At 37.9% G+C, this 24,484-nt stretch overlaps 2 protein-coding genes across 2 annotated transcripts in view; both read right to left on the reverse strand.

Moving 5' to 3' along the window:
* Positions 1 to 982: 982 nt before the first annotated feature.
* On the reverse strand, positions 983 to 2,350 carry ly6pge (lymphocyte antigen 6 family member pge). Its single transcript, XM_047812132.1, has 3 exons — positions 2,330 to 2,350; positions 1,541 to 1,688; positions 983 to 1,286 (listed from the first exon to the last, which is right to left on the reverse strand). Exons 1-3 carry the CDS (start codon positions 2,348 to 2,350, stop codon positions 1,090 to 1,092), a joined length of 366 nt encoding a protein of 121 aa, XP_047668088.1. The 3' UTR covers positions 983 to 1,089.
* Positions 2,351 to 3,941: 1,591 nt separating this feature from the next.
* The window catches only part of tacc2 (transforming, acidic coiled-coil containing protein 2), a 56,325-nt gene continuing 35,782 nt past the window's right edge, over positions 3,942 to 24,484 (reverse strand). The window contains exons 8-25 of the mRNA XM_047812174.1: positions 20,928 to 21,058; positions 18,365 to 19,823; positions 16,971 to 17,031; positions 16,504 to 16,705; positions 15,959 to 16,002; positions 15,714 to 15,823; positions 15,418 to 15,571; positions 14,822 to 14,956; positions 14,051 to 14,143; positions 12,409 to 12,468; positions 10,320 to 10,454; positions 10,097 to 10,173; positions 8,269 to 8,312; positions 7,594 to 7,602; positions 6,672 to 6,832; positions 5,305 to 5,411; positions 4,997 to 5,117; positions 3,942 to 4,841 (exon numbers count right to left, since the gene is read on the reverse strand). Of these exons, the coding sequence (XP_047668130.1) occupies positions 4,776 to 4,841; positions 4,997 to 5,117; positions 5,305 to 5,411; positions 6,672 to 6,832; positions 7,594 to 7,602; positions 8,269 to 8,312; positions 10,097 to 10,173; positions 10,320 to 10,454; positions 12,409 to 12,468; positions 14,051 to 14,143; positions 14,822 to 14,956; positions 15,418 to 15,571; positions 15,714 to 15,823; positions 15,959 to 16,002; positions 16,504 to 16,705; positions 16,971 to 17,031; positions 18,365 to 19,823; positions 20,928 to 21,058 (3,169 nt within the window). The 3' untranslated portion in view covers positions 3,942 to 4,775. The remainder of the gene's footprint in view (positions 4,842 to 4,996; positions 5,118 to 5,304; positions 5,412 to 6,671; positions 6,833 to 7,593; positions 7,603 to 8,268; positions 8,313 to 10,096; positions 10,174 to 10,319; positions 10,455 to 12,408; positions 12,469 to 14,050; positions 14,144 to 14,821; positions 14,957 to 15,417; positions 15,572 to 15,713; positions 15,824 to 15,958; positions 16,003 to 16,503; positions 16,706 to 16,970; positions 17,032 to 18,364; positions 19,824 to 20,927; positions 21,059 to 24,484) is intronic.

Raw genomic sequence — 24,484 nt, forward strand, 5'->3', positions numbered from 1 at the left:
GAATTTATACTGACCCCTAGTGTCAATGATGGAAAAATGACTCAGTCCATCATGTGAACACCTGGTAACACATGAAAAAAAAAGATGCCCTAATTCCCTAATAAGATTATCTGATGAATAGATCTACATTAAATAAACGTCTTTATCAAATCACACATGCTTAGAATCCTCAAGGTTTAAAGTCTGCATCAGACTGATGCAGTCTAGACCATGTCTGGAAACAGTGAAACATATAAGCATAAAAAAACCTTAAACTATGTATTCAGAGTGAAGTATAAAGAATATTTCAGTAGCAAAGGACTGTTTTAATTACCCCACTCCCCTGCTAATTACAGAAGGGATGAAATGAAAAATGAAAATGTCATTATTTTCATCATACATACAAATGCATGGAGCAAAGAAATACTTTCCTTCACATACGGCAGCTAGGAAACGGCCAGTGGGTCAGACAAAGGTAGCTTGGAGATGCTGGAGTCTGAATTCTTCCTTTCCTTCCAAAGATGATGAATCAATTTATTGCTTTGGCAGTGAAAAATGTAATGTGTTCTATATAGAGTATTATATATAGCATTATATATAGTATAATGTATTATATATTATCCTATGATCCTGAGTCTGAACTGATATATATATATATATATATATATATATATATATATATATATATATATATATATATATATATATATATATATATATATATATATGATATATATAACTCTATTGGAGATATGATTCCAACTATATTGGAATAATAGCTGGTATTATTTCAGCAATAATTAAGACTACTTAAATTACTTTAACCTAAAGGGAATTTAATGTCTATGGCTTTTGGCTAATAAAAATAAATAAATTATCATACAACATAATGAGTCTCTGAATAGAGCATTTTTGATGTTGGGGAAGAAAACACTCTGTTGTTTAACTATTTTCTTTACAATTTTGTACATGGAGTTTGCATGAAAAGACCATTTGTGTAGAGTTGTTCGGTTTAATTTGCATGACCAGAGACATTATTACACTTAAAGGCTACTTAGCTCATAATGTGACTTCCCCTGTATGAAACAATTTAATATCATGCTGACAATTCTAGCTTGACAAAAGATGCCAAAACAGTGGCAGAAGGACCAAGAGATAGCTAAACCCTCTGCTGAGCCGGGTGCCATGTCCCATTACGTTACAGTCATCTGAGTAGCAGCAGTGAACCTTCACCCCTGCAACACTGTCACCTTGGCTGTTAGCTTGACTGCAGAAGGATTTGTAGGAACATGACTTCAGCACACCACCTGTTAGAAAAGATTAGAACAGCTACATTTACTGTGCTCTGCTAAAATTATAAACAATACAATATGAGCATAATTACTTCTGAAAAACCACCCCCCCCCTCTCTCTCAAACACACAGACACAAGTAGTGCAAAAAAAGTAGTGCCTCTTCTGCGCTTAATGAGACAATAAGTATCTGCCTTTCTAAAAGATTCCCCAATGCTGCTTGCACTCTAAACATGAATTCAATCACATCAAATCAAATGAAAAACTTACTGCCGTCTCCTTTGATAATAGTACATGCATCTGAGTAACTTGGGCATACTTTGGATCCCTGGAGATTGCACTCCTCATCTGTTGACCCCATGCATGTGTAACAGTGCAGTGCCTCAGCTAGCCAGACAGACAAGACACTCAGTGCATGCTATTGTTAATTATTATCATTATTATGATTATTATTATGACTGTATAACCACCACTGCAGATATGGAAATTATGGTAATAATACAACCATTATTAAACATCGTGAAAATGCATTCACAAAGAATCACCACATAAATCCAACACAAGCAATATATTTGCATACATTTGTGTATTTTCCTACAAAAGTAATATTTGAAATCCAATAAAAATTGTGTAGACACGCCTAGTTGTAATCTAGAACAAAACATGCACTCACTTTTCCTGTTCATCTCGCATATATTAAATCCCTAAAGTGTATCCAAACCTTGAAGGGATGTTATTAACATTGCAGAAGAAAGGACAACTACAAACTCATCTATCTGAAATTAATTTCAATTTCAATTTTAGTGTGATCTTTTGAGCTTCTACCAGCTTTATTACTGATATATACTCCAGTAGTCATCAATCTTGCTTTAGCTCAGGAAAAAACATAAATGCATTCCCCAAGTTCAGCCTGTAGTATTATTGACCAGAAACCTGATTTTTTATTTTAATTTGCTGTATATGGAGTCCACTGGCAGAGCCTCCAGTGGTGATGGTTTTATCCTGGAGGAAGAGCTATATGAATATTTACTCAGAACCAACCTAAATCACTTCGCATACACTTCGAAGACGTCTCTTCATTAATCGTTATCAACCGTACTGCATAACTACTTATTGCATACATTCACCATAACTACAGAACCTACACAAATTGAAAAACCTTTCTGTGACTGCATAATTGGATATAAATATACGATTTAGAAATTAATTGAAAATCTTCATGGCAGCTAGTAAACTGATAGTAATCGTGCCATGCATTGCAAATATGTTTAACATTCTTGAAATAAATAAATATGTTCTCCATTGGAGCAATCTATATTTTTTATTTTTGCATTAGCCAGACAGTACTGAGTCATTGTGACTCACTGTTGTCCCAGTCTGTTTAAAGGAGTGGTTTGTCTACTGCCATTAGCCCATTAACACTTTGTCCAAATAAAGAAAACATGAACAAAAGACAATCTTATCTAATAGAATAACGTTGTATGAGAGGCACTTAATGGGGTTTATCTAGGAAGTTGACTAGACAGGAAACTGACAGTACACATAAGCAAAAACAACAGATGGAGATTGAGACTGAAAAGATTATGAGATAGAAGTGCCCACTTTTCTGTTCATTTAAGCGTAAAAACAAATGTAGGTAGAAAAATCTAGAGAAAATGAAGATTGACTGTACTTACTATGAACAGAGCAGAGTAGAAGGAAAAGGCCAAATAACAAGCAGAACTGGACAAAGCTCGTGTTGCTGTTGTTCTTGGGCTGACCAGACTGATCACAACCGATTTTTCAGGGATCACTGATTCACCTTGGAATCTATGGCAGAGAGCTAATACCTCCCCAGTACTGAACAGTCAGATTACCAGCTTGTCTCTTGTGATAAACTGAGTCTAAACCAAATAACGAGTCATAATTTTAAACCATTCACTTTTCCATCATATTTAGAAGTCGATTGGAGTTTCATAGTTCAGTACTGTGATGAACTGAGAGCTGTATTTATTTTCTAGTGGCTGCCCTAATTAGCTTTGGTTAAAGGTCCTTCCAATATTTTAGCATTTTATGTCTCCATGACATCGTGAAATGATTAAAAAAAAAGACCCAAGCCACTTAAATGCGCAAATCAAAAAAATGCGCCTGTGGAACTGCTTAAATGAACAAATGAAACAATGTTAATGTATATATATACATATATATATATATATATATATATATATATATATATATATATATATATATATATATATATATATATATACACACACACACACACACACATATATATATATATATAGCCAGTCCTAATCCTTGGATTATTGAACTCCTCAATAAAACCATATTTTTACCATAATGGTGCAAAATCTATAAAAGAACAAATGCTTTTAATTATAAAGCAACTGCTCCATAAAGCACAAACCATATACTGAGTCCTAGCTTTGTAGTAGATTCTGACAGCCTGTAAACATCTCTGATCGTTCTGGAATCTTTCTGGAACAACGACCCAAGATTAATTAATTAAATTATTACTTTGAGTAACTAGTTTGAGAAAGACAGCAAAGATCTGAATAAAAATGACTCTCTTTTTCTTTTTTCAGTGTCCATATTAATAATAATAATAAATTAATAAATGATATTTAGTGTAGACTGGCTTGTGTAGGATCAAACAAAGAGGCAGCAGAGCTTATTGCCATCTTTTATTGCACTTTGTAAGCAGGTGCTGTGTAGCCGAGTAGAGCTCCTTTTAAAGGAAACGTCTACAGTTTCACATCAACCAGAGCAGGACTGAGACAATCCTATTCAAATTAATTTAGATATTTAAGTACCAGAGACAGAGGAAATTATGTTTCTTAACATATTGAAAATAAAATCCAAAAAATAATAATACAATTGCACATCAGTTTTGCTAAAGAGTATCAAGGAGTAAAACTAGGGAGTATCTACAAAGATACATGAGGAAGCAGATTAAACAGTATAAAAACCTGCATTGTGTTCCTATACTATATTCAGCTCATATTCACAAAAAATTAACACATGCATTTTTATAATCATTTCATAATCATATATATAGACATGTCTAACTCTTCACTTGTGATTTCAAGTTCAAAGCAATTACCACAGAAATGAACTTAACAGTCAGCTCCATCAGTGGCTGTCATGGCATCATAGCAATTAAACTCATCCCCTCTATCTCGCTCGCTCTCTTTCTTTCTCTCATACACACACATTCTCATAAAACTTCTGTACTGATGGGGGATACATCTCAAAAATATCCACAATTGGTGTACATTAAAACATCAAAATGCTTGGTTAGTAGTTACAGTGGTGTGATAGAGTGACCAGAGTATCCTTATAGTCAGCAGGAGCTCTGTTTCTTGAAGAATGTCAGTAGTGTTTTAGATTTTGGGGACAGTGTGTGGTTCTGTCCAGCAGTCAATAGGACATAGTCAGCACAATGTGTTTTACAACTCCCTTTCAGTTCATATATTGTCCTATGTGGATATGGATCATATGACAGCTAGCTCTTCCCCATTTTAGCAATCAGCTCATCACAGATCTTGGTCAACTCTTCGATCTCTTTGTTCTGTGAAAAAAACATCAAATGTATATTGTGTTAGATAATAACGTTAAATTTCAATTGATGTTGCAGTGGATTAGTAAAGTGTACTCTAAAATGACACACATGGATTTTTTCTTATTAAAAACTCTGAGTAGACATGTATAGCAGTAAAGACAGACCTTCTGATCCAGTGTACGCTCCAGTGAATCCACCTTCATCTGTTCTTTTCTTAGACTGGCTTGGTACGCTGCCTGCTCCTGCTTAGATTTGGCACGCACTTGAGCAATTTCTGCATTCGCCCTGCAGGATGCAACAAAGCACTTCAGAGTCAGGCACTGCCATTCCACATTATATTTAGATTTCATTTCCAATGAACTAATTTACTCACTGACAGCCATTAGGTGCATGCATTAGGCAGCAGTAGACAAGACAAATCAAAATAATGCTACTATAAAGCATTTAGAGATTCTCACTGCACGTCACTTACTTGTCCAGTTTCTCTTCTGCATGGATTTTCAAAGCCTGATAGCGCTGTTCCTCCTTGCGAACTCGAGACAGATACTCTTGTGCACATTTCTTAAGCACCTCCTCGTTCTAAAATGCAAAAAGACATTTTTTGATGGTTTAAAAAAAAAACACAACATTGTGTTCTAGCAGATATATTTTTGAAATGTCTACTGTATGCACAACCTGGTGCAGAGTCATAATTGAAAAAATAGATTTGGTATGAACGAACACATTATCTAGAAATGTGGTTATGTGATATCAATCGAATTAACTCTGAGCTGCATTGGTGGCCCATTGCAGCACTCTTCCTGTAATGATATATGATCAGACTTTTGCTGGTTCCTTTGCATAGATATTTCAGTGGAATAAAAAAAAAAACATTGACGCACAGCACTTAGAAGAATTACATCTTCTTGTGCCCTTGTGGGTATTCACTCAAATTTGAGCATAATCACTACCCGATTCCTCAGATCTCTAATGGAAGTCAATTTACTAAATATTTATTATTTAACTAAATCATACAAACATTCATTTTTAGCTGCACTGTTTGTTTTTAACTCTAAATTTACTTTGTCCATTAAGTCAGAAACAAAATGAAACGGCCTATATATTGAACTATAGGACTAATAAACTATAGAACTATGATGGGAAAAAAATTACTTTGTAAAACCTGTTTGCAGGAAAGATGAAAGTAATAAAAGATTCAAAAGTGTTAAGTTTGTAGATTTGTAGGTTTCTGCCTTTGTATCAAGATGCTGAGGTTATGGAGTTTCCTTATTTTCTTGCTTCTTGTTGTTGTTGTTGTTGCTGTTGTTTTTAAATAATAGTAATAACTCATTTTACCCATAGTACACCCATAGTGCACAGCACTAATTTTTTTTATCTATATTCTTTATACTACACTAACCTAGTGTATAAGACTGATAGTACACTTAGTTTAACATCTAAACCTACTAAACCAGTATGAAGGTGTTTTCACTTGATAGAGACTTTAAAGCACTTCTGTAAGTTGCTCTGGCTAAAGGCATCCACCAAATGCCTTATATGTAAATGGACCTAAACCTGGACCTGTAACTAAGTACCAGAACTTGAAAGCTTGTCAGCATGAATAACAGAGTGAACCCATTCATGTGTATATATGTAATTACAATATTGTTTAATCAGCAATTAAACCAAAAATAATCTTTTAGTTGTTTATTCATTTTGTTTATTTTACAGTGGGTTGTGATTATGTGTTTCCTGAGCACTCACTGATGCCATAGAATGTCATATGGAATGGTCTATATGCTAAATATGGAATAATGGAATAAAGGAATGATGTTAGAATGTCTCAATGAGTTTTTGCACCTTACGAAAGCCTTCAAGAACATCTTTCATTTTCTCATAGCGGCGGAACAGATCAGCCAGTGATTTCTCCACTGAGTTGAGATCAGCCAGCGCCTGGTCCTTCTCCAGAATGAGCTGCTGGATAGTGTGATGGGACAGAGACTTCTCCCTCTGATCATCCTCTAAGTTACACACACACACACACACACACACACACACACACACACACATACAGAGTGATAAGATCTTTGCCTAATAATCCTGCTTTATTGTCATAATACCGACAATGATGTGAAAAAATACCAATAAATGTTATAAATAATTAAGCATCCCACACACAGTCGCACTCAATTCCACACAGTCAAATCCCCACAGAGTAGCCAAACGGAAGGCCAGCAATAGAGACACTATAAATGGAACCCGAATTGGAAAATATGATATGCATTGCATCATTAATGATGATCACTAATATTTGATGACATTCTTTTGAACCGCATTTCCCCTGTGAAACATGCAGACGAGACACACAGTAAATGATGGGCAACCAAAGAGACACAGGGTGACAGATGAGACCACTACAGATGATTCTTTACACAAGAGACTCTTACAAAAACTCCTCTGAGTCTATGGTGTAATACGACCTATAATGCATTTCTACATTTTAGTGAGAGACAAAAAGTATATGACACATCCAAAAGTGGACATGTTAAGAATGCTACCTATGTTTGATGTTTCCTTGACATTGTCTGGACTATGACTGTAAATAGTAATGCCTTCAATTTGAAATCACAAAAACAGATAAACATTCAGAAATGAAAAAAAAAAAGAATAGAAACATGAAACACGTAAGGAGACAAGGATGGATAGACTCCACCTTTCACCATCTATCAGATGTATTTGGACTTGAAACAAACAGACAAAAAGAAGTCCTTTTATTACTTACCAGGCAAGCCTGATTGGTTTATCAGGTATTTATGGGCAAAGAAGGGAGGCAAACACAAAGAAGGGATTGCGTTAAAACAAGCCAGCTGGGAGTGATATGTGGGAGAAAGTGTGTTACAGATATAAAAAGAAAATCCTTTCCCTTCCACTAAATAACAATATAAAAAAACCTGAAAGTACACATTCACATCAGTGAAAATCTGTGAATGTAAAGTAATGAAATAAAATATGCAAAAAGAGTAAGAAAGAAAGAGACTCTGAGGAAGGGGGGGGGTGTGAAAAGAGTATATCAAGAATGAAGCGGACACTGAAACGGTATGTGTGAGAAAGGGTTTATGAGGAAGCTATTATATTTTATAGCACAAATATATCTAAGACCAATATATATTAGGAAAGATAGAAAATAGGGTGAAAATAGGTGTGGAAAACAGCAAGTGCAAAAGTTTGTAGGGTAAGAAAGCATGTGTTTGGATATGTGCCACAATCCCTCAAGCAAAAATAGTCCACAAACCCCATTAATGTTCAATAAAATAAAGTGGTATGTGAATCTGTAGATATCGGTGTGATATTCAGCCTTGTTGTGAATAATATCTGTACAAGAAAATGACAGGTGAGCTGCTGTATAGGCATAATGAACCAAAGAGGTTCAGGTGTATTGCAGACTCTCTATACTCACCAATCATTTGTGCAATGGTCTTCTCATACTCTGTAACTATTCTCCTGCAGAAAAGGGACAGAATAAATGCATTTCAAGGGATTTGGACTAAAAACATTTAATATGTATACGATTAAACGTACACAATTATGCAGCCAGACCAGAATATGCTTTCTATGCTTGTGCTGGTTCATTTAGTGCAGCTGTTTCATCACATTTTTATCTGTGCTTTCTAGTGATGGCTGGCCATGCCACTTTATCATGAACTTCCCCTGAAAACAGTTGTTTGTTGGCTAAAACCCATGGGACAGCTTATTTTGGGAAAAGCAGGTTGGCAGCACAGTAAGCAGATGGATTAGCAATGCTTCCACTTAGCTTTCTAGGTCTTCCTTATGCTAAGCCCAATCAGTCTAATAAAGTAAGCTACTGTCTTTATCCCACCTCCTCTTCAGTCTTTAGCACATGCCAAGGCCAGATAAAGTTACAATTAAGTTCAATAAGCTCTCATTGGCACCTCAGTGAGTGATTGCAACAGATGTGAGTACAATGTTTTATCTTTTATTGTTACTAAAATGCTATATGCTGTTACTATCCAGTCTCATTTAATACACATTTAATAATCAGGTCTGTTTGTAATCTATGTAGTGCATATTATTGCATTAATTTTGACCGAATAGTTCAAGTTCACTGGAGTGAAACCCAACTTTGTTTTTTGCTGTTGTAACCAATCCGTCTCGTGGATCTGCTTAGTTGAGCTTCTGCACGCTTCCTATAACCATGCTTTGGTCAAAATCACAGAGAACACAGTTTTCCCCCATTTTTAATGTTTGATATGAACATCAACTGAAGCTCTTGACTTGTCTTTCCACAATTATATGCAGCAGCCACATGATTGGCTGATTGTACAATAGCATAAATAAGCAAGTTTAAAGGTGTTCCTAATAAAGTGACAGGTGAATGTAAGACATGCCCTAATGGGCCATAATCAGCAGTATAGACCTCCCTCTACTTCATTTTCTTATGTCTGTTTCCTGTCTCTGCCAAACATTGAGGCCTTTTTAATTGGCTTCGTGTATGGACCTGAGCTTTGAGAAAAGGTTAAAGAGAGATAAACAGATCTCTGAGGCTGACGTGTTGGTCATAAAAAGATTACTGTAGCAGTTGGCTACACCATGTACTGTAGTGAAGTCAAAGTGTATTCAAAGTGAAGCGGTAAGCCTTCATGGCAGAGATTTTCCCACCCAGGTAAAAATAGAAATGTGTCCTATGTACTGCTAATTAACACCCTGTAACATGGTCTTTCTCCCTCTTGTGATCACAACAGCCACCAGTCTTGTGGTGTGAGATCTGATATATTCTAAATAACATGGAAAATCTTAATTCAAATCAGTTTGAAATTACAGTACATGGCATTTCAGCTAATAGCCTAGTGTCAACTAGATTACTGGCATACCTTCTTAATTGTTTACACCATATAATTACCTCAAAGTATAATTACCCTAGTTTTCTGTCACTTAGCTTTAAATGACATAAGGCTTTGCCTAAAATTAGCAGGATTTAACTTAAAGTTAAATAGCTATTTCTGGAAAGTTACAATTTGCGAAGCTAAATATGTAGCTAATGGGCAATATTAGCTCAGTGCTGTAGTTAGGTAGCCACCAAGCTAAATGTTGCTGAATATGTGTTCCATTACAAGCACAATTGTGTTTGCTATTTAGGGGGAACACACTGCTTTAGGGTGTCAACAATTAGATTTAACCCAAGTCACAATATTTTTAATCAAATTATTTTAAAAATGAAGGCAAAATAATATTATGTGTTTGAATATTATTATGTTGTGCTCACTTACTTCATCTCTTCCAGCTCCTGTTGACTGTCCTCGTACTTCCTCTGCCATTCTAGTACTTCTTTTTCCTTGGCAACAATCTGATAATTCAAGAAACAGCATATTTTCCATATAGGAATGGATCAGATCATACAGTAATGTATAAGCCTGAGTAATGCTCAAAACTCTTAAAAATATTTCATTTGTAGTCACTCTTTATTGAGAATTGACATATATACTTATATACCTCTTCTCTTGCTATACCCAGTGAATGGTCCAGGTCTTGGGGGAAATATGGGCTTTCAGCTTCACTGAACCCTGTCCGGGAGTATAGGGAGCTTTTGGACACACCACTGTCTCCAGGGGAGGCCAGCTCTCTCTCCTGGTTTGGAAAGATAAGGTAAGTGTCAGGAGGGAGGATAGACTCTGGAATTGAGGTTAACTGTGTGTAGTCTCAGTTAGAGGTGTGCTTCGGGACAGGGATCACATAGGACCCCAAGACCCCTACCAAAAAGTGGCAAGAGCAGATGTTTTTTTTTACCAGATATAAAAAATAAGATATAAAAAACCAGATATAATTTGTCTAAAGAGGAAAAAGGCCATGTTTATTTTAAGTGTTTGCATATACTGCTTATGAACATAAGTACTTATTTATGGTTAGGGTTGCTGTGGGTTAAATTTCAAATTTGTTTATATTTTTAAAAACAGAACCGACTAAGATTAAAAAAAAATTATGTGACCAGGTACAAACAAAAAAAAAAAAAAACTGAGAAGAGATCACAATTTGTCAAGAGTATCTGTGGGAATTGGTCAGAAATCCTTCCAGAATGGGTAGGAGTGGGATTTATAAAATGGTCCTGCGCACACCTCTACCCTCAGTGATCCACACTCTTCAGTCATACACTCATACTAGAGGGATTCTGAACCAAGCCACGAGGCAGCACATTGTCCACAGGTTCTACACAGCAAAGCCAAAATGCTAATGAGAGCAGGATTTTTAGCTCGGATTTAAAGCTTTGCGCAGTAGGGATGAGGCTTCAGTCTGCTGTTGAGCTTCAGCTAAGAGGCCATGATGGGCTCAAAGCAAAGATGGGTGGAAGCAGCTGCTCATTGTGAAAGAGTTGTGATTGGGCCCAGGCCAGGGAGGAAGGGTATTCAGTAAGGCTCAAAGAATTACCCAAGTGTTAGTGACATGCTGGGAGAGTTAAAAAAAGCAACATGTATACAAAGGTATTAATCATAATGATTTGCTCAAGTATAACACGCACTTCTGATCAGTTTTAAACCACCTTAAACAAAATCAGTGGGAGAAGAAGTGTGGAAAAAAATTTTAATGAATCCCTTTTTTTTTTTTTTTATTACAAAAAGTAAACAGACTGTTTTCTTGGAACAAACTGAAAAGGAAACCCTACCTACCATAAGCCACAAAAAACCCTAATTTCCCAATCTATTCATATCCCTAAACAGGAAGGCATAATGTAAACACAATGATTTTTTTTTCCAAATAAAAACCCATCTCAAAAGGGAGGATTAGGAGATTATGTGGTTGTGTTCCAGTTTTACAGAGAGCACAGGGGAATATGACAGGACACAAACACATTTCATTATTCCATCCTGATGCTGATTGCTGTTGTAGAAAGAAAAGCTGTCAACAGGCCCATCATACACAACCAACAGGTTCGGAATATATTCACACATGTTCATCTATAGAAATCAATGGACACTGCATCTGTGATGCACAAGGTAATTGGATTAGGTGAAATTATAAATGCAAGAGCTGCTTAGCTGAAATTGTCAACACAATAGTGTGACTGAATTTGGATGTTGCTATACATTAAGCATGATATATTGCACACAGTCCTGATCATTTCTGGATTGTATTGTGAATTTAATGGTTGATATATGTATATGTTTATGAAATAATGATCTAATCTGGTCTAAGGGCAACTAAACACAATCTATAGCATCTATACTATAGCTTTTGGATGCTTGGCACATTATCAGTACATTTCGTGGTGGATTTAATGTGTCTGTGTGAGAGTTTTACTTTCACTAACGAAATTGATATCTGGTGTTATCTGTATATTGTCATGTTCAGTATTAGGTGCACATGCATGAGATTTATTTTAACTATTTAAAGAAAACTAAAAAAAAAAAAGTGTGGGCAGCATCTTCAAGAGAGTGAAATTGTGGTGATTGTACTCAGTGAAATGACAGAAGGTATGTAGGATAGGATAAGGTTTATGTCACATCTGTGTGTTAGCTGATGGAAGGCTTTAACCCACTGTGAGAAAAAAAGGAAGGGAATTCATTTATTCTACTCTGAGTCCTCTTACTTTAGCTGTGGATGAACTGTCGATATTCCAGCGGCATGGGCTGGGTTTCTTGAGCCGAGACTGTGAAGCGTGCAAGAAAAGAACTTGAATATGGAGCGGGGAGAACATAGGGTCATCTCAATGAGTGGGTGAAAGCAGCATCTCACGGCCCTGTCTGACTAAGTATCAGCTAAAATTATAGCAAGAGAGTGCGTGTGAAATAATTGTTGAAGTAAAATACTATCAGAAAAAAAAAATCAGAAAAGGTGATGAAAATAAAATGTGTTTTGAAGCAGATTACTTCTTAACCATTTGTGCTACCACTGGGGAAAAGAATACATGTATAAATTAAATGGATGGAGTAATATTTTTGCCAATAGCACCAACGACATCTGTAACCAAAAACATGGCAGAGTGTATATGAGAAATTAAATGATTGTATTATTTTTCACCAAGAATGAGATATAAATGGATTGCTATTACAATTTGCAATTCTGCCCACATGCAGCAAGGTTTCTGTTGGATCACAGATATGAAACTTGGACATCCATACATGTGTGTGTGTATTTTAATTTGCCATGTGTTCACAGTTTTTCTGCTTTGCCGCTAAATCTAAATAGATGATCCAGTTCAGCATCCATCTGAGATGGTGTCTAAATGGTGTGTACGTACATGCCAGCACAGTAATGCAGCACACTTACTGCCTTACTCTGTGAGACACTGTGTGGCACTCGAACAGGAATATATGGCATTAAAGCATTCAAGGTATGAACATTGCTAGAGAAATAATCCCTGGTATCCGTTAAGTATTCATAAAAGCTTAATTTCTACTCTGTCATTCAGGTGCACAATTCATTTGGTTTGTTTCTTCACTATGCACAAACCAAACACACACCACATTCCCCCAGCCTAGACTCCACAAGAAAATAACGGCACTTGTCCCCGCTCACCAGTAGAGACGACCGATTGTTTGCCTAAGGCTTACTTCTACAAATGGTTAGACTTCCCAAAACACAATATTAATCAATAAGAGTGCTGTTCACAATCACCAAACCAGCTACTGTATGAGACACAGAAAAACTGATCAAAGTTCAGGGTTATCTGAAATTACACTAGCAGCATCTACTGTAGGTCAAACATACAGATTGCCTGTATGTCTGTTATTTTCCAATGTGTTAGTGTCAATTAGTAACAGAAGTGGAACTCCAAATGCAATGTGGCAAGGAATTAAGCACCAAAGAATTTCAGAGATGTATAAGAGTACACTGAAATGCAAGACATAAACTCAACCCCAGCACAGCATCCCAAGTCACATTGGTCATTGTCTCTATGCATCTCCTATCCAGGCAAACATGCAGGATTGTCACAAAGCCCATATATTAGACACACACTCCAGAGAGAGAGGGTGTTGGTTTGGGAGAGAGGCAGCAACGGTCAGGGAGCAGGAGCCAGGTTAGAGAAGTCACATGACAGGAACCAGGGATGAATGTGAGAGTTGGGCCACTCCCACAATATGTTGAGGTAGTATGTGGGTATGCACTCACACCAGGATGCAGTCAGGTACAGAGATCACACACACAGCAATGCACACTCTCTGCTACTAAAGATGGAAGACACACACAAACACAACCACGCCCACACACACAATGGCACCGTGCAGTACCTGAGGGGTAACAGTGGATAGAGAAGGGCTCTGAGAGATGTTTTGGGCTACCTGCAGAGCCTCAATCCTCAGAGCTGCGAGGACTAGCTCTTCCTGGGATGCAGGGGGAGGACAAGGGGAAGGAGGAGGGAAAATGAAAAGCAGCAAACCAAGGGGAAAGGGTGTTGGGCGAGGAGGGAGAGAGGGGTTAGAGTTCCAACTCTCGCCTCTTATTTGAACTGACTGAGTTCAGCAGAATACATTAACACGCCCATACAGACACACAGACACACACCTATATGAAGGTAGTGTAGACACACATCCCCTATTACACATACAAGTACATGTAACACCATAATGTTCAGAGCTAAAGCCAAGTCCATCTCTATGATCTAAACATTTTTGGCATTTATATTTTATTTGAACACATTGAAACCTAAAAGTAGGAGAAATATTTAAAAATTCAACCTATTATATTTCTATCACATCTGTAGAACATACTTGATTACCACAGACATGATTTTTATAAGCAAAGAATTAACAACCTGCAAAAAATGTGTGGTGGGTTTGACCTCAGTCCAAAAACAGCTAACACAGACAGATGTGACAGACATAGACACTAGACACAAACACCAGCACATAGACAACTAAAATAAAATGTAAAATGATTTTTGAAAAAAACAAAGCAAAACTGCAACTCACACAAAGATTCAAGCACACAATCCAGCAGAAGAGGGCTGAGGGGGAGAAGGAGCGTAAAGGGGCTCGGCAGGCATGTCACTTTCTACACACCTGCAATTTGTGGGCGAAGGCAGTGGGGTTGGTCTCTGCCAGGTCAGGCTCCAGGTAGCTGAGAGGGGTGGCTGACTCACTCAGCCTGTCTAAGAGGGACAGATCTGCGGGGTCCACAGGGCCTTGAGAGGGGGACTAATATGAAGTTTACAGCAGGAGAAGGACAAGAGGAGGAAGGTGTGTGGGTGTCAGCAATGTGAAGCAATCGCACATGATGTCTCACCAGCACAGCCTCGTAAAATCTTTAAGCTGAATTGTTGTTTGTTTCTCTGTTAGTGTTTTGTCCTGTTACAGAAAGTGGATGTAATACCAAAATGACATCAGGTTGTATACAGGCTGAGCTGAAGTCTAAACCCATATCATCAAAATGACCACAGGCAGAGAAATAACCTGCCTTTTGTCTCCCTCTAGAGGTTGAAATTAAAATATCATTTAAATTGCTAGCGCGTTAGATCAGCAAATCTAAAAGGACAACATGGTGGAAATCCCTTTCTTTCAAACACCACCTCTACAGTACAAATGAATGAATTCCACTTTCTCAGTTAATCTCCATATTAATAATGTCTGGCAGTGCTGCTATAGTTAATCATACTGACCATTCCATCTCTATCATTGCTTTGTCCCAGGCTCTGGGGATGGACTTCTCGCTTCATGCTCTTCTCTATTGTTAGAGGCTCCGGAGCTCCACAAGATGACAGCACAGGTGATTTTCCCTCCATTGAGAGCTTAGCCTCCATTTCCTCAAAACTCCTACAGAGAATACATGGGTTAAACTTAAGGGACTGAAATTTAAATTGTGTGTGTGTGTGTGTGTGTGTGTGTGTGTGTGTGTGTGTGTGTGTGTGTGTGTGTGTGTGTGTGTGTGTGTGTGTGTGTGTGTGTGTGTGTTTACCCAGTACAGGGGGAGTTGGGCCCTGAGTGGTGCATACTGGATCCCTGGTTTGCACTGTCTGTCACTGAATCCAGATTTAGGTACAGGGATGGCTTTTTCACTGACAAAGGCTGTGGAACACAAAGTGACCCAGATAAACAAACCCACTGAAAGAAGTAGAACAAAAAATAATTCTGTTTATTCAGTACAGTATTCTTGGTGTGATTTTTAGCTAACCACTAATAAAAAAATACTGAAATATTTACTGGTGTGGATGTTCCAATCTTCTCCATGTATTCAATCTCATAGTCTGTAAGTAAGGAGAAAACACAAATAAGAGCAACATAGGAAGTGAGTTTAAAACAACTCCTGTGCAAGGACTGGATTAAAAGGATGATGACACTACAGTCAATACACACCCTCTCTGCAACAAACTCATTTTGGCCTCTGGCCTTACTGTAATTAAGTGAGTGCATAAGCAAGGCAGCATCACTGTGCTACATTTGATAAACACACAAATCTATGTTTATTTTTCTGTTTATTTTATTTATTTTTTTTATCTTTCTTATTGCACCTACATTTCAAAATGTTTTATTTGTATCTACTTCTCACTATAAGGAACAGTCATGAAACACATTTCACTACATGTCATACCGTGTATTTTTAATATACAGTATGTGACGAATAATATTTGAATTTGAATGTACTGGTGATAGATCCCAGGATTTTAAGGGGCAAAATTTCCATTTGCTACAAAACACATATATTTATACACACATCCACATCTATTCTGTATGTCACCAGTTCTCACCATGGTTCTGTGCAGGTAAGCTGCTCTCATTGACAAAGGCAGTGAGGTCAGAGGGCTGAGGAAAGTCCTGGATGTCAGAAGACAACTCCGCTTGCAGGTCATGCCGAACTGCCCATTTCTGATTGGTAGAGGAGGCTAGTTTCTCTTCATCTGTAGCATGGTCCTGAAGGTGATCGGGCATGGCATCACCAGAGGAGTCCTCCTGAGGGTGATGTTCAGTGAGATGGTAGGTAAAAACACAACACTGTCTAGAGCTGATAGTGAAGATAAATGTTGATAAATCAAACAACTGAAAAAAGCGAGTTTAGAAGGATTAAGGCAACTATTTTGAGATTTTAATATGATTAGGCATAATGGTTTGTCCCTTTAATTAGGAGCAAATACAATTCTTGCACTATATATGTGTTATGCTAATTTTTCACTCATTAATTCCTTATAAGTTCTTAAAATTTCATCAAAAACCACACCTGTGTAACCTGTTCAGTCAGAGGTGACCTCTTAGGTGATTTCTTCACTCTAAATGTGTTACTGTGAAATAAAGACAAGAAAAGTCAATAAGAAGTGAACACTGTTCATTTTCAATTACAAATTACAAAACCAGAACGAATGCCTCATTATTTGGATTGTAGTAGAACTTTTACGAAATAAAGGATTCAGTCTTGTATTTTTATGAAATAAGTGAAACTTCAAACTTTAAATACATACCTGTTGTGTTGCCATTTTCTAAATGCTTTACAGCTGCTAACACTTAAGAGTTACATAAAGAGTGTATAATTACAAACAGTTAAAGGTCTAGTCAGTGATTTTAGCTTTACTCAAAAGTCTAAACACAGTCCCATCTCCTGTGTTCCCTTCAAAGCTCCCCCTCCAAACCATATACTATACAAGCGCATAGTAGACTTGACCACCAGTGAAGGCAACAGGGGCAGCCTCCTGCAACATAATTAATAGTCAAGTGTTTGTCCTGATTGACAGAGCGATGAAGGGCATCACAACTGATTTACTCTCCCATTTAATAGCCCTAGATTCGAGATTCTCATCTGATTAGGTAATTTATTCACAGCTGCTATTCTGTAATATATATATATATATATATATATATTTATTACATGGTGTTCTGACATAAAATCACTGACCCTGCCTTTAACAAGAGTGAAACATTGGTGCATATTTGAGAATTAAAGCTTTAGTATGTCGATTTCCAAACTCAATGCTATTGTTAGTGTATTACATGTATATGATATGCAGTTTTTTCCAGAATTCTACTGTTTTCTTGGAAGTTGGCTTCTCTAACTATTTGTAGATACATTCTCTAACTAACATTGGTAGTCCATGAAATAAAGAATATTTGTATATGCAGTTTTACATATGTTGTTTTAAAGCACAGATGGCTAAAATAGATATAGAGTTAATATTACATCAAATTCTTCACTAACCAGACACGCAACTAATATTCAACATTATCAAAAGATAAACAGTTTTCTATGATGGCAAATAAAATCCTATCAAAATTATTATAAATGCTGTAGTCAGAAAGCAAATGGTGATGTAGGTTATCGATACTAATGCTTATTTATTCTTTCATCTTGTTACTTACAAAGGACAACAGAGAGAAGAAAAACCACTGGACTTCCTATGACACAGGAAAGCTGTCACAGACTGCTGTCTCTCTCTCTCTCTCTCTCTCTCTCTCTTTCTCTCTCACACACACACACACACACACACACACACACACACACACACACACACACACACACACACACACACACACACACATGCACACACACAAGCAAACACTAACATATATACACACTCATGGCCATAATAAGATGAATAGAACACATGCATTCCTTAGACTTACGATTTGAGGGGCTTTTTCTTGTTCTTGACTGGCTTGTTCTGGTTTTGATCCCCCAGCTCATCAACATTGTCATTTTCATTTTCATTGTCATTGCTGGACATTTCTAAAGTTGCTGCCTTTGGAGGTGAATTTCCCATCTTTGTTGATGGCTTGAAGGGGTCAATGGAGTCATCAAATGAGTCTGAATCAAATTTGAAGCTTGCCCTGGACTTGGGAGGGGAATTAGGGATGCCTTTTCCTGAAGAGAAAGGGTCAAAATTATGATCATCCCATTTGTTAGGATCAAAGTTGTAAGATACTTTGGGAATGGGAATGTCATCATTGTCATTTGAATGAACTGCAGCAGGCGTACTGTTTAACTGCTCAGTTTGTGGGGGCGCTTTTTTAATGCCCAGCTTTGGTTTTCTAAGAGGCATCTTGGCCCCTTGCTTCTTGCCAAATTTTTTGGGAGGCAGAGGACTGTCTTGTGGTGTGTCTCCACTCTCCTCTGAGTAATCAAACTCCAGTCTGACAGACTGCCGCTTTGTGATTGGCTGTTCCTCGGTGCTGAAGGCTTCCTCTGAAGGAGGTGCAGGAGCAGTTGGGGGTTCCTCTGTAGGAACAGGGGTGGGGTCAGGAGCAGGGATAAAGTCAGCTTTCTTACCCAAGACAGGAGAGTTGGCAAGCTTACTGCCACCTGTGCAAAATGGGTTAATGTTTTCAAAGTTATCTGGGTCCCATTTGTAAGTGGCACTGTCAGGAATGGGGGAGACCTCCTCAGGAACTGATAAAATCTCTTCTTGGGCTTTTGCAGTCACTTGTGCTTGAGCAGGGCTGCTTTCCTCCACTACAGGTGGAGGACTCTCTACTCGAGATTTGATTTTGGTCCGTCTGAGGGTGTCAGCAGGGCTTGGGCTGGGGCTGGGAGAGGCTGGGGGACACGCTTTCTCCTCTTGTGTTTGTAGAGGACTTTCTGCAAGAGGTTTTCCTTTCTTCTTCACCTCTGGGGTACTGCTGGATGAGACAGTTCTGGAAATGGCACTCTCAGGGTTTGAATTCTGCCTGGAAAGAGGCTTTTTTTTCAAAGATCCCGGTCGGGGTTTTTTGACTCGTCGTAGAGTCCCAGGAGCGCTCTCTGTACCTACACTGAAAGATTCTGAACGAGGATGAGTGGCTTTGTTAAATGCTCCCCCTGCAGGCCTATCTCCTGGGCTAGTGTTGTCTAGATCCCCAGACTGAAAGCTGAGTGAGCGGGTTAGGGGTGTACGGCTCTCTAGCCCTGATAAGCCTGAATCAAATGCTGGTTCTGAGAAGGGTTCTGTGTTAAGTAGGTGATCGAGGTTGTAGGCACCACTGCTTGCTATTGGCTTGTCTTCGTCAAAAACAATGGAGAGGGAGCGACTGGGGGGATGGAAGGAAGGAGAATCTTGCACCTCACTAGCAGAAGCATCTCCAGTAGAGGCAGGCAAAGAACAGGAGTCTGAAAAACAGTAGCATATAAGGCAGAGTTTATATTGCCTGAGAGCAAACTGACCAAATATTCAATATTCAAATATTCAAGCCAAAATATTAGACTATTCCGAATTGAATGTGGATGATTTTATATATCCAGCCTGAAATTGTTTGGCTTAATTATTCCTATTTTGATCCTTAAAATGAAAATGCTAGCAAATCTGATTAGTGTCTATATGTATCCATATAACCTATAGTGTATAAATATTAATATTAAAATGTGTTTCATACAATTCTTATTTTAGCAAAAAACCTGTGTGCATCTAATTGTGCCTTCTATTGCACTGCCTGTTGATTTCATTTTTTATTTGTGTGTCACAAATAACAGCCTGGATGATAGCACAGATAATCTCTTACTGAAACTTCTTCTAATACTAATATACTAGAGTATATTAGAACTAATTCTAATATACTCTTATCTCTCTCTCTGTGTGTGTGTGTGTGTGTGTGTGTGTGTGTGTGTGTGTGTGTGTGTGTGTGTGTGTGTGTGTGTGTGTGTGTGTGTAATGCATTTTTCATTCCATTTAATATAAATTAATTATATTAAGGCTAAAACTTGCTAATATTGTAGCTGATTAAAAAGGATGTACTCGTATTTGATTATAAACCAAAGAAATATGCCAAAAATCACATCAACTGAAAATTTCAAGCAGTGGTCGCTCTACTGTACATTCTACATTCTACATCTACACTCTATGCACTATTCCTGATTTCCACTAGAGGGCTGGAGAGGCCAGGCTCTTTGTCTAAATAAACCACAAAGAGCAACTAAGAGAGATTTTATACCCAAAACAACCCTTTTCTTCCTAAACCATGTAAACGCTTGTAGACCTATATTCAGAATTGTGTATGTAGTAATACTGTACATATGAGCAAACAATGAGGTTTATTCTGTTAAATATTATTTTTTTTTTAGGTTGGAATAAAAAACAAAAACGATTCTTTCAAAAACACTTTTGAACAGTTAACACATCGGTACATAAACACAGACAGAAATGTTGAGTTGTCTTGATATATCAAGATATGTAATTTTTTCCAGCAGTACTCTGTGATTGTATTGGTCAGTGTTTACCTGCGTCTGTAGTGGTCTGTAGAGACTGTGTGATTGGCTCCGGCTGCTCAACTGAGGAAACTGGAGGGGCTGCGGTCTTCACTGGAGTGGTGGATTCAGGGGTCTCAAACGTGCCATCAGAGTCTGAGCTCCTAACACAAGCCAGGGAAAAAAGAGAGATATCCATTCATATATATATATATATATATATATATATATATATATATATATATATATATATATATATATATAAATTATATATATTTAATACAAATCAAATGTAATTATATAACTTTCTTATGCCTTATATATAATAAATGCCATATGATTTAGGTTTAATACCCTAATCACAATGTGCATATTGTGTAAGGCAAATATCACTATCACACCCTGCTACTCATTTGACTGCAGAAGCATTTCAAATTTTGAAATACAAATTCATGTTTTAAAGGAAAAGAAAATGTGAGACAGAGTTTTACAGCTCTATTTATAAGCTTTTGTATTTCGCGTTATGAGCCAGTAGCACTGCATTATATCAGCACATCTTCCATCACCATCAAACACTGAGACCACATGGAAAGACATTAGAAAGCATTTAATAGCCTGTTTATTGATGATGGCACACACTTTGCAGCATGTATATTCTATCATTCAAGGGCCGTTGGGCTACAGTTGGAAGTCAAAGCGCTGAATCTGCTGTAAGACGATGGACACCATAACTCCCTGCCTCTGCCTCCCCCGTTCTTTATTCTCCTCCCAAAGAATCTATCCATACACAAACTAGCCACCTTCAGATACAAAATAAGGCACAATAACCATTAACCTATTTAAAAAGCCTTTGCAAATGTCAAATAGTTGTAATAAAGCTTTTTCATGTCTGTGTAGTCAGGGCTTTAAAATGGATACATAGGCACAGTGACAAAAGCAAACACTGGTTAACAAAGGCTGACAAGTGACCAGTAACAATTACACATGGTTTATTCATTCAGTTACAATCATTATGATTCAAGTGCACATTTTTCTCGATTTGCAGACCCCACCCTGTCTCCCTGCATCAGAGTCTGAATAATTCGTTTCAGCACTTGACAGAATCTCTCACCTCTGCCTCACCGGCCCGCTAGCAGCCTTGACCATAAAGTCGCTTCTGGAGCTCCAGGTAATTCGCTGGAGAAATCCTAGTGTAGGGTCTCCCTCGTCCCCTTTGCCAGAGCCCCCCAGCAATGTATCCCAGCCCCATCGTGCCCAATGCAATGGGGACAGAGCCTGCCATGCATTCACCGCCATCACCACCAAATGCAGAAACACCCCAGCTGTTCTGTCAGTGAGATCTGCTCCTCACTGTTCACACTCGTCTTCTTCCCATTCTCCTCTCTTCAACAGCTCAGCTCACACACAGCCTGTCCTTATAGGATCTCCTCCCATTCATCCTATAGTATTTACGTTTGTAGGGTTTTTCAAGAGAGACTTGTGGGCAGATAATCACCACCTACAGGCTCTCTGCCTCCCTTTCTCTGCCTGTTTCAGTCTTTCTCTGCACTCCTCACTGTCTGCCTCCTTCCTTCTCACCCCCACCCCCACCCCAAACCTCCCTCTCTCTCTCTCTCTCTCTCTCTCTCTCTCTCTCTCTCTGTCTCTCTCTCTCTCAGCATCCCCCTGCCTTCATGCTGAGCAAAGGATATGGCTCACAATTCTATATGCATCAAAATATACTGTAATAGTTTGCAAGTCTGTAAAATGCAGAGAAACAGGTCTTCTCTCTGAGCAGATGGTTTAATGCAGTCCATTCTGTCTGATTTCTCTATTCTACACATTCAATTTCTTGTCACCTTCCACCATGCTTTCTTGCTGTACTTACAAGCTTAAAAAACTGAAAAGCCCAAAGCATGACAGTAAGACTGTCCCAGGAACACTGGAAGCAAAAAAGAATGCACCCCTTAATGGGACACCAGTCAATCACAGGGCACCATGCACACACAAAATACAAATTTCTCTTAATCAAAACCTCCAGCCTAGTTAAGAAGGAAAAGAGAATCACAATGATGAAGACACATGACTAACAGTAGAACCGAACCGGGAGCAGAAACATACTGAATGCACACACAGAGCAGAATGCAGTGTTATTATCAGACAGGTCTCAGTGGCAAACCCACAGGCAGCTCCATAGACTAACAGAGGTGAAAAGGATGTATATTGATCTAGTTCATGCTAAGGGTTATCACTCATGTTCAATGGCAAAAGCCCACCTGCTGTGTGAACAAAGCTATGGGAGGGTTGGCAACATCTGTGTCCACTTACAATACACATGGGTTAAGTGTGGTTCTAACGCGAGATGCCGGATCATATGCGGTAGAAATCAATAAATACTGGAAAGAGAGCTAAGTATCACTAAGCGTGGTCAATGCCAAAGCCGGAATGGGAGTTTAAACCATTTTGGAGGAGGAGCATCATTATTGGGTTAGAAAAAATAAATGAACTACATCCTAAAACTCCAGAATAAAAATATAAAGTATGATGCATTTTTGTAAATTAATGTCATTCATTCTATACTATAATTTTCATGCATTTCAAAGCATGTAATGTTTTTTTATGAGGATACTAAACAAATGTTAATCAGAAAAAACTCCAGCCATGACACTGATGTATTGATTCATTTTGCTAAACATCTTAGCTAGATCGTGTTAACAATGATGTTGAAAAAGAACTAATGTTGTGATCAGTTTTCTAGCACTATTGTTCTTTATCGGGTAATTTCACCACAGTCTTGCAAGCAGACTGTTGCCATGGAAACTATGTCTCAGGCCATATGCTCCCCTGGGCACACTGATAGCTTGCACAAAATCTTGGCTGAGCCTGTAATTCTCTCTTTCTCTCTCTCTCTCTTAAATGTGAACACATAAAATCACACATCATTAATTGGTCACATTTATCACAGTAAACACAAATACAAAAGTATTTTTTCTCAGTGTGTGGAAATACAAAGTGCTAATTTATTTAGCAAATAGCCGCAGTACATATCAGTTGCAGTGCAGTTCCTCAAAGCTTATGCTTCCCTTGAGTGTTTTTAAAGCCATAGGAAGATATTTCTGCTACACTGCATTTTTGAATGATGCAATGCATAGAGGAGAAACCAGATAACAAAAGGCCCCACTGCTCTTTCCTGCAAATGTGGCAGGAATTGAAAAAACTGGTGTAGCCCCGAATAAGCTAAATGACACTGAATTACTAATTCTTCAGTGAAAGACAAAGAAATTTGCACAGTCAATAGTATGAGCAAGAAATATATTGTAAAAAGAAGAAAAAAAAATCATTAGAGACATCAGCAGCAGGCAGAGGGAGACAAAAACAAAGAAAATAGAGGGAGACAGAAACAGCAAACACTGTCTGCATAGAAACAGCCAGAATCTCTGGTACACACATACATCATCACAGACCCTATGCTTGCCAGAGAGCGAGAGCTGTGTCCCAGCCATACGGCAATCATTTCTGCATATAAGAGAGTGCTGTTGAACAAAGGAGAAAAGGGAAAAAAAAGACCTATTCCCATTATACTGTTCCTAGGTAGTGATTTTAATGGCAAC

This window comes from Tachysurus fulvidraco, chromosome 4, assembly GCF_022655615.1.
Source record: "Tachysurus fulvidraco isolate hzauxx_2018 chromosome 4, HZAU_PFXX_2.0, whole genome shotgun sequence".
In the NCBI taxonomy this organism is placed as follows: Eukaryota; Metazoa; Chordata; class Actinopteri; order Siluriformes; family Bagridae; genus Tachysurus; species Tachysurus fulvidraco.

Bases quoted from the DNA above. Each gene is read 5' to 3' on its own strand.
- ly6pge (XM_047812132.1), bottom strand. From the start codon at position 2,350: ATGAAGAGACGTCTTCGAAGT. The intron at 1,689-2,329 runs GTATGCGAAGTG...AATTAACAATAG, and splicing joins TGAAGAGACGTCTTCGAAGT to CATGCACTGAGTGTCTTGTC. The intron at 1,287-1,540 runs GTAAGTTTTTCA...CTTTTCTAACAG, and splicing joins TATTATCAAAGGAGACGGCA to GTGGTGTGCTGAAGTCATGT.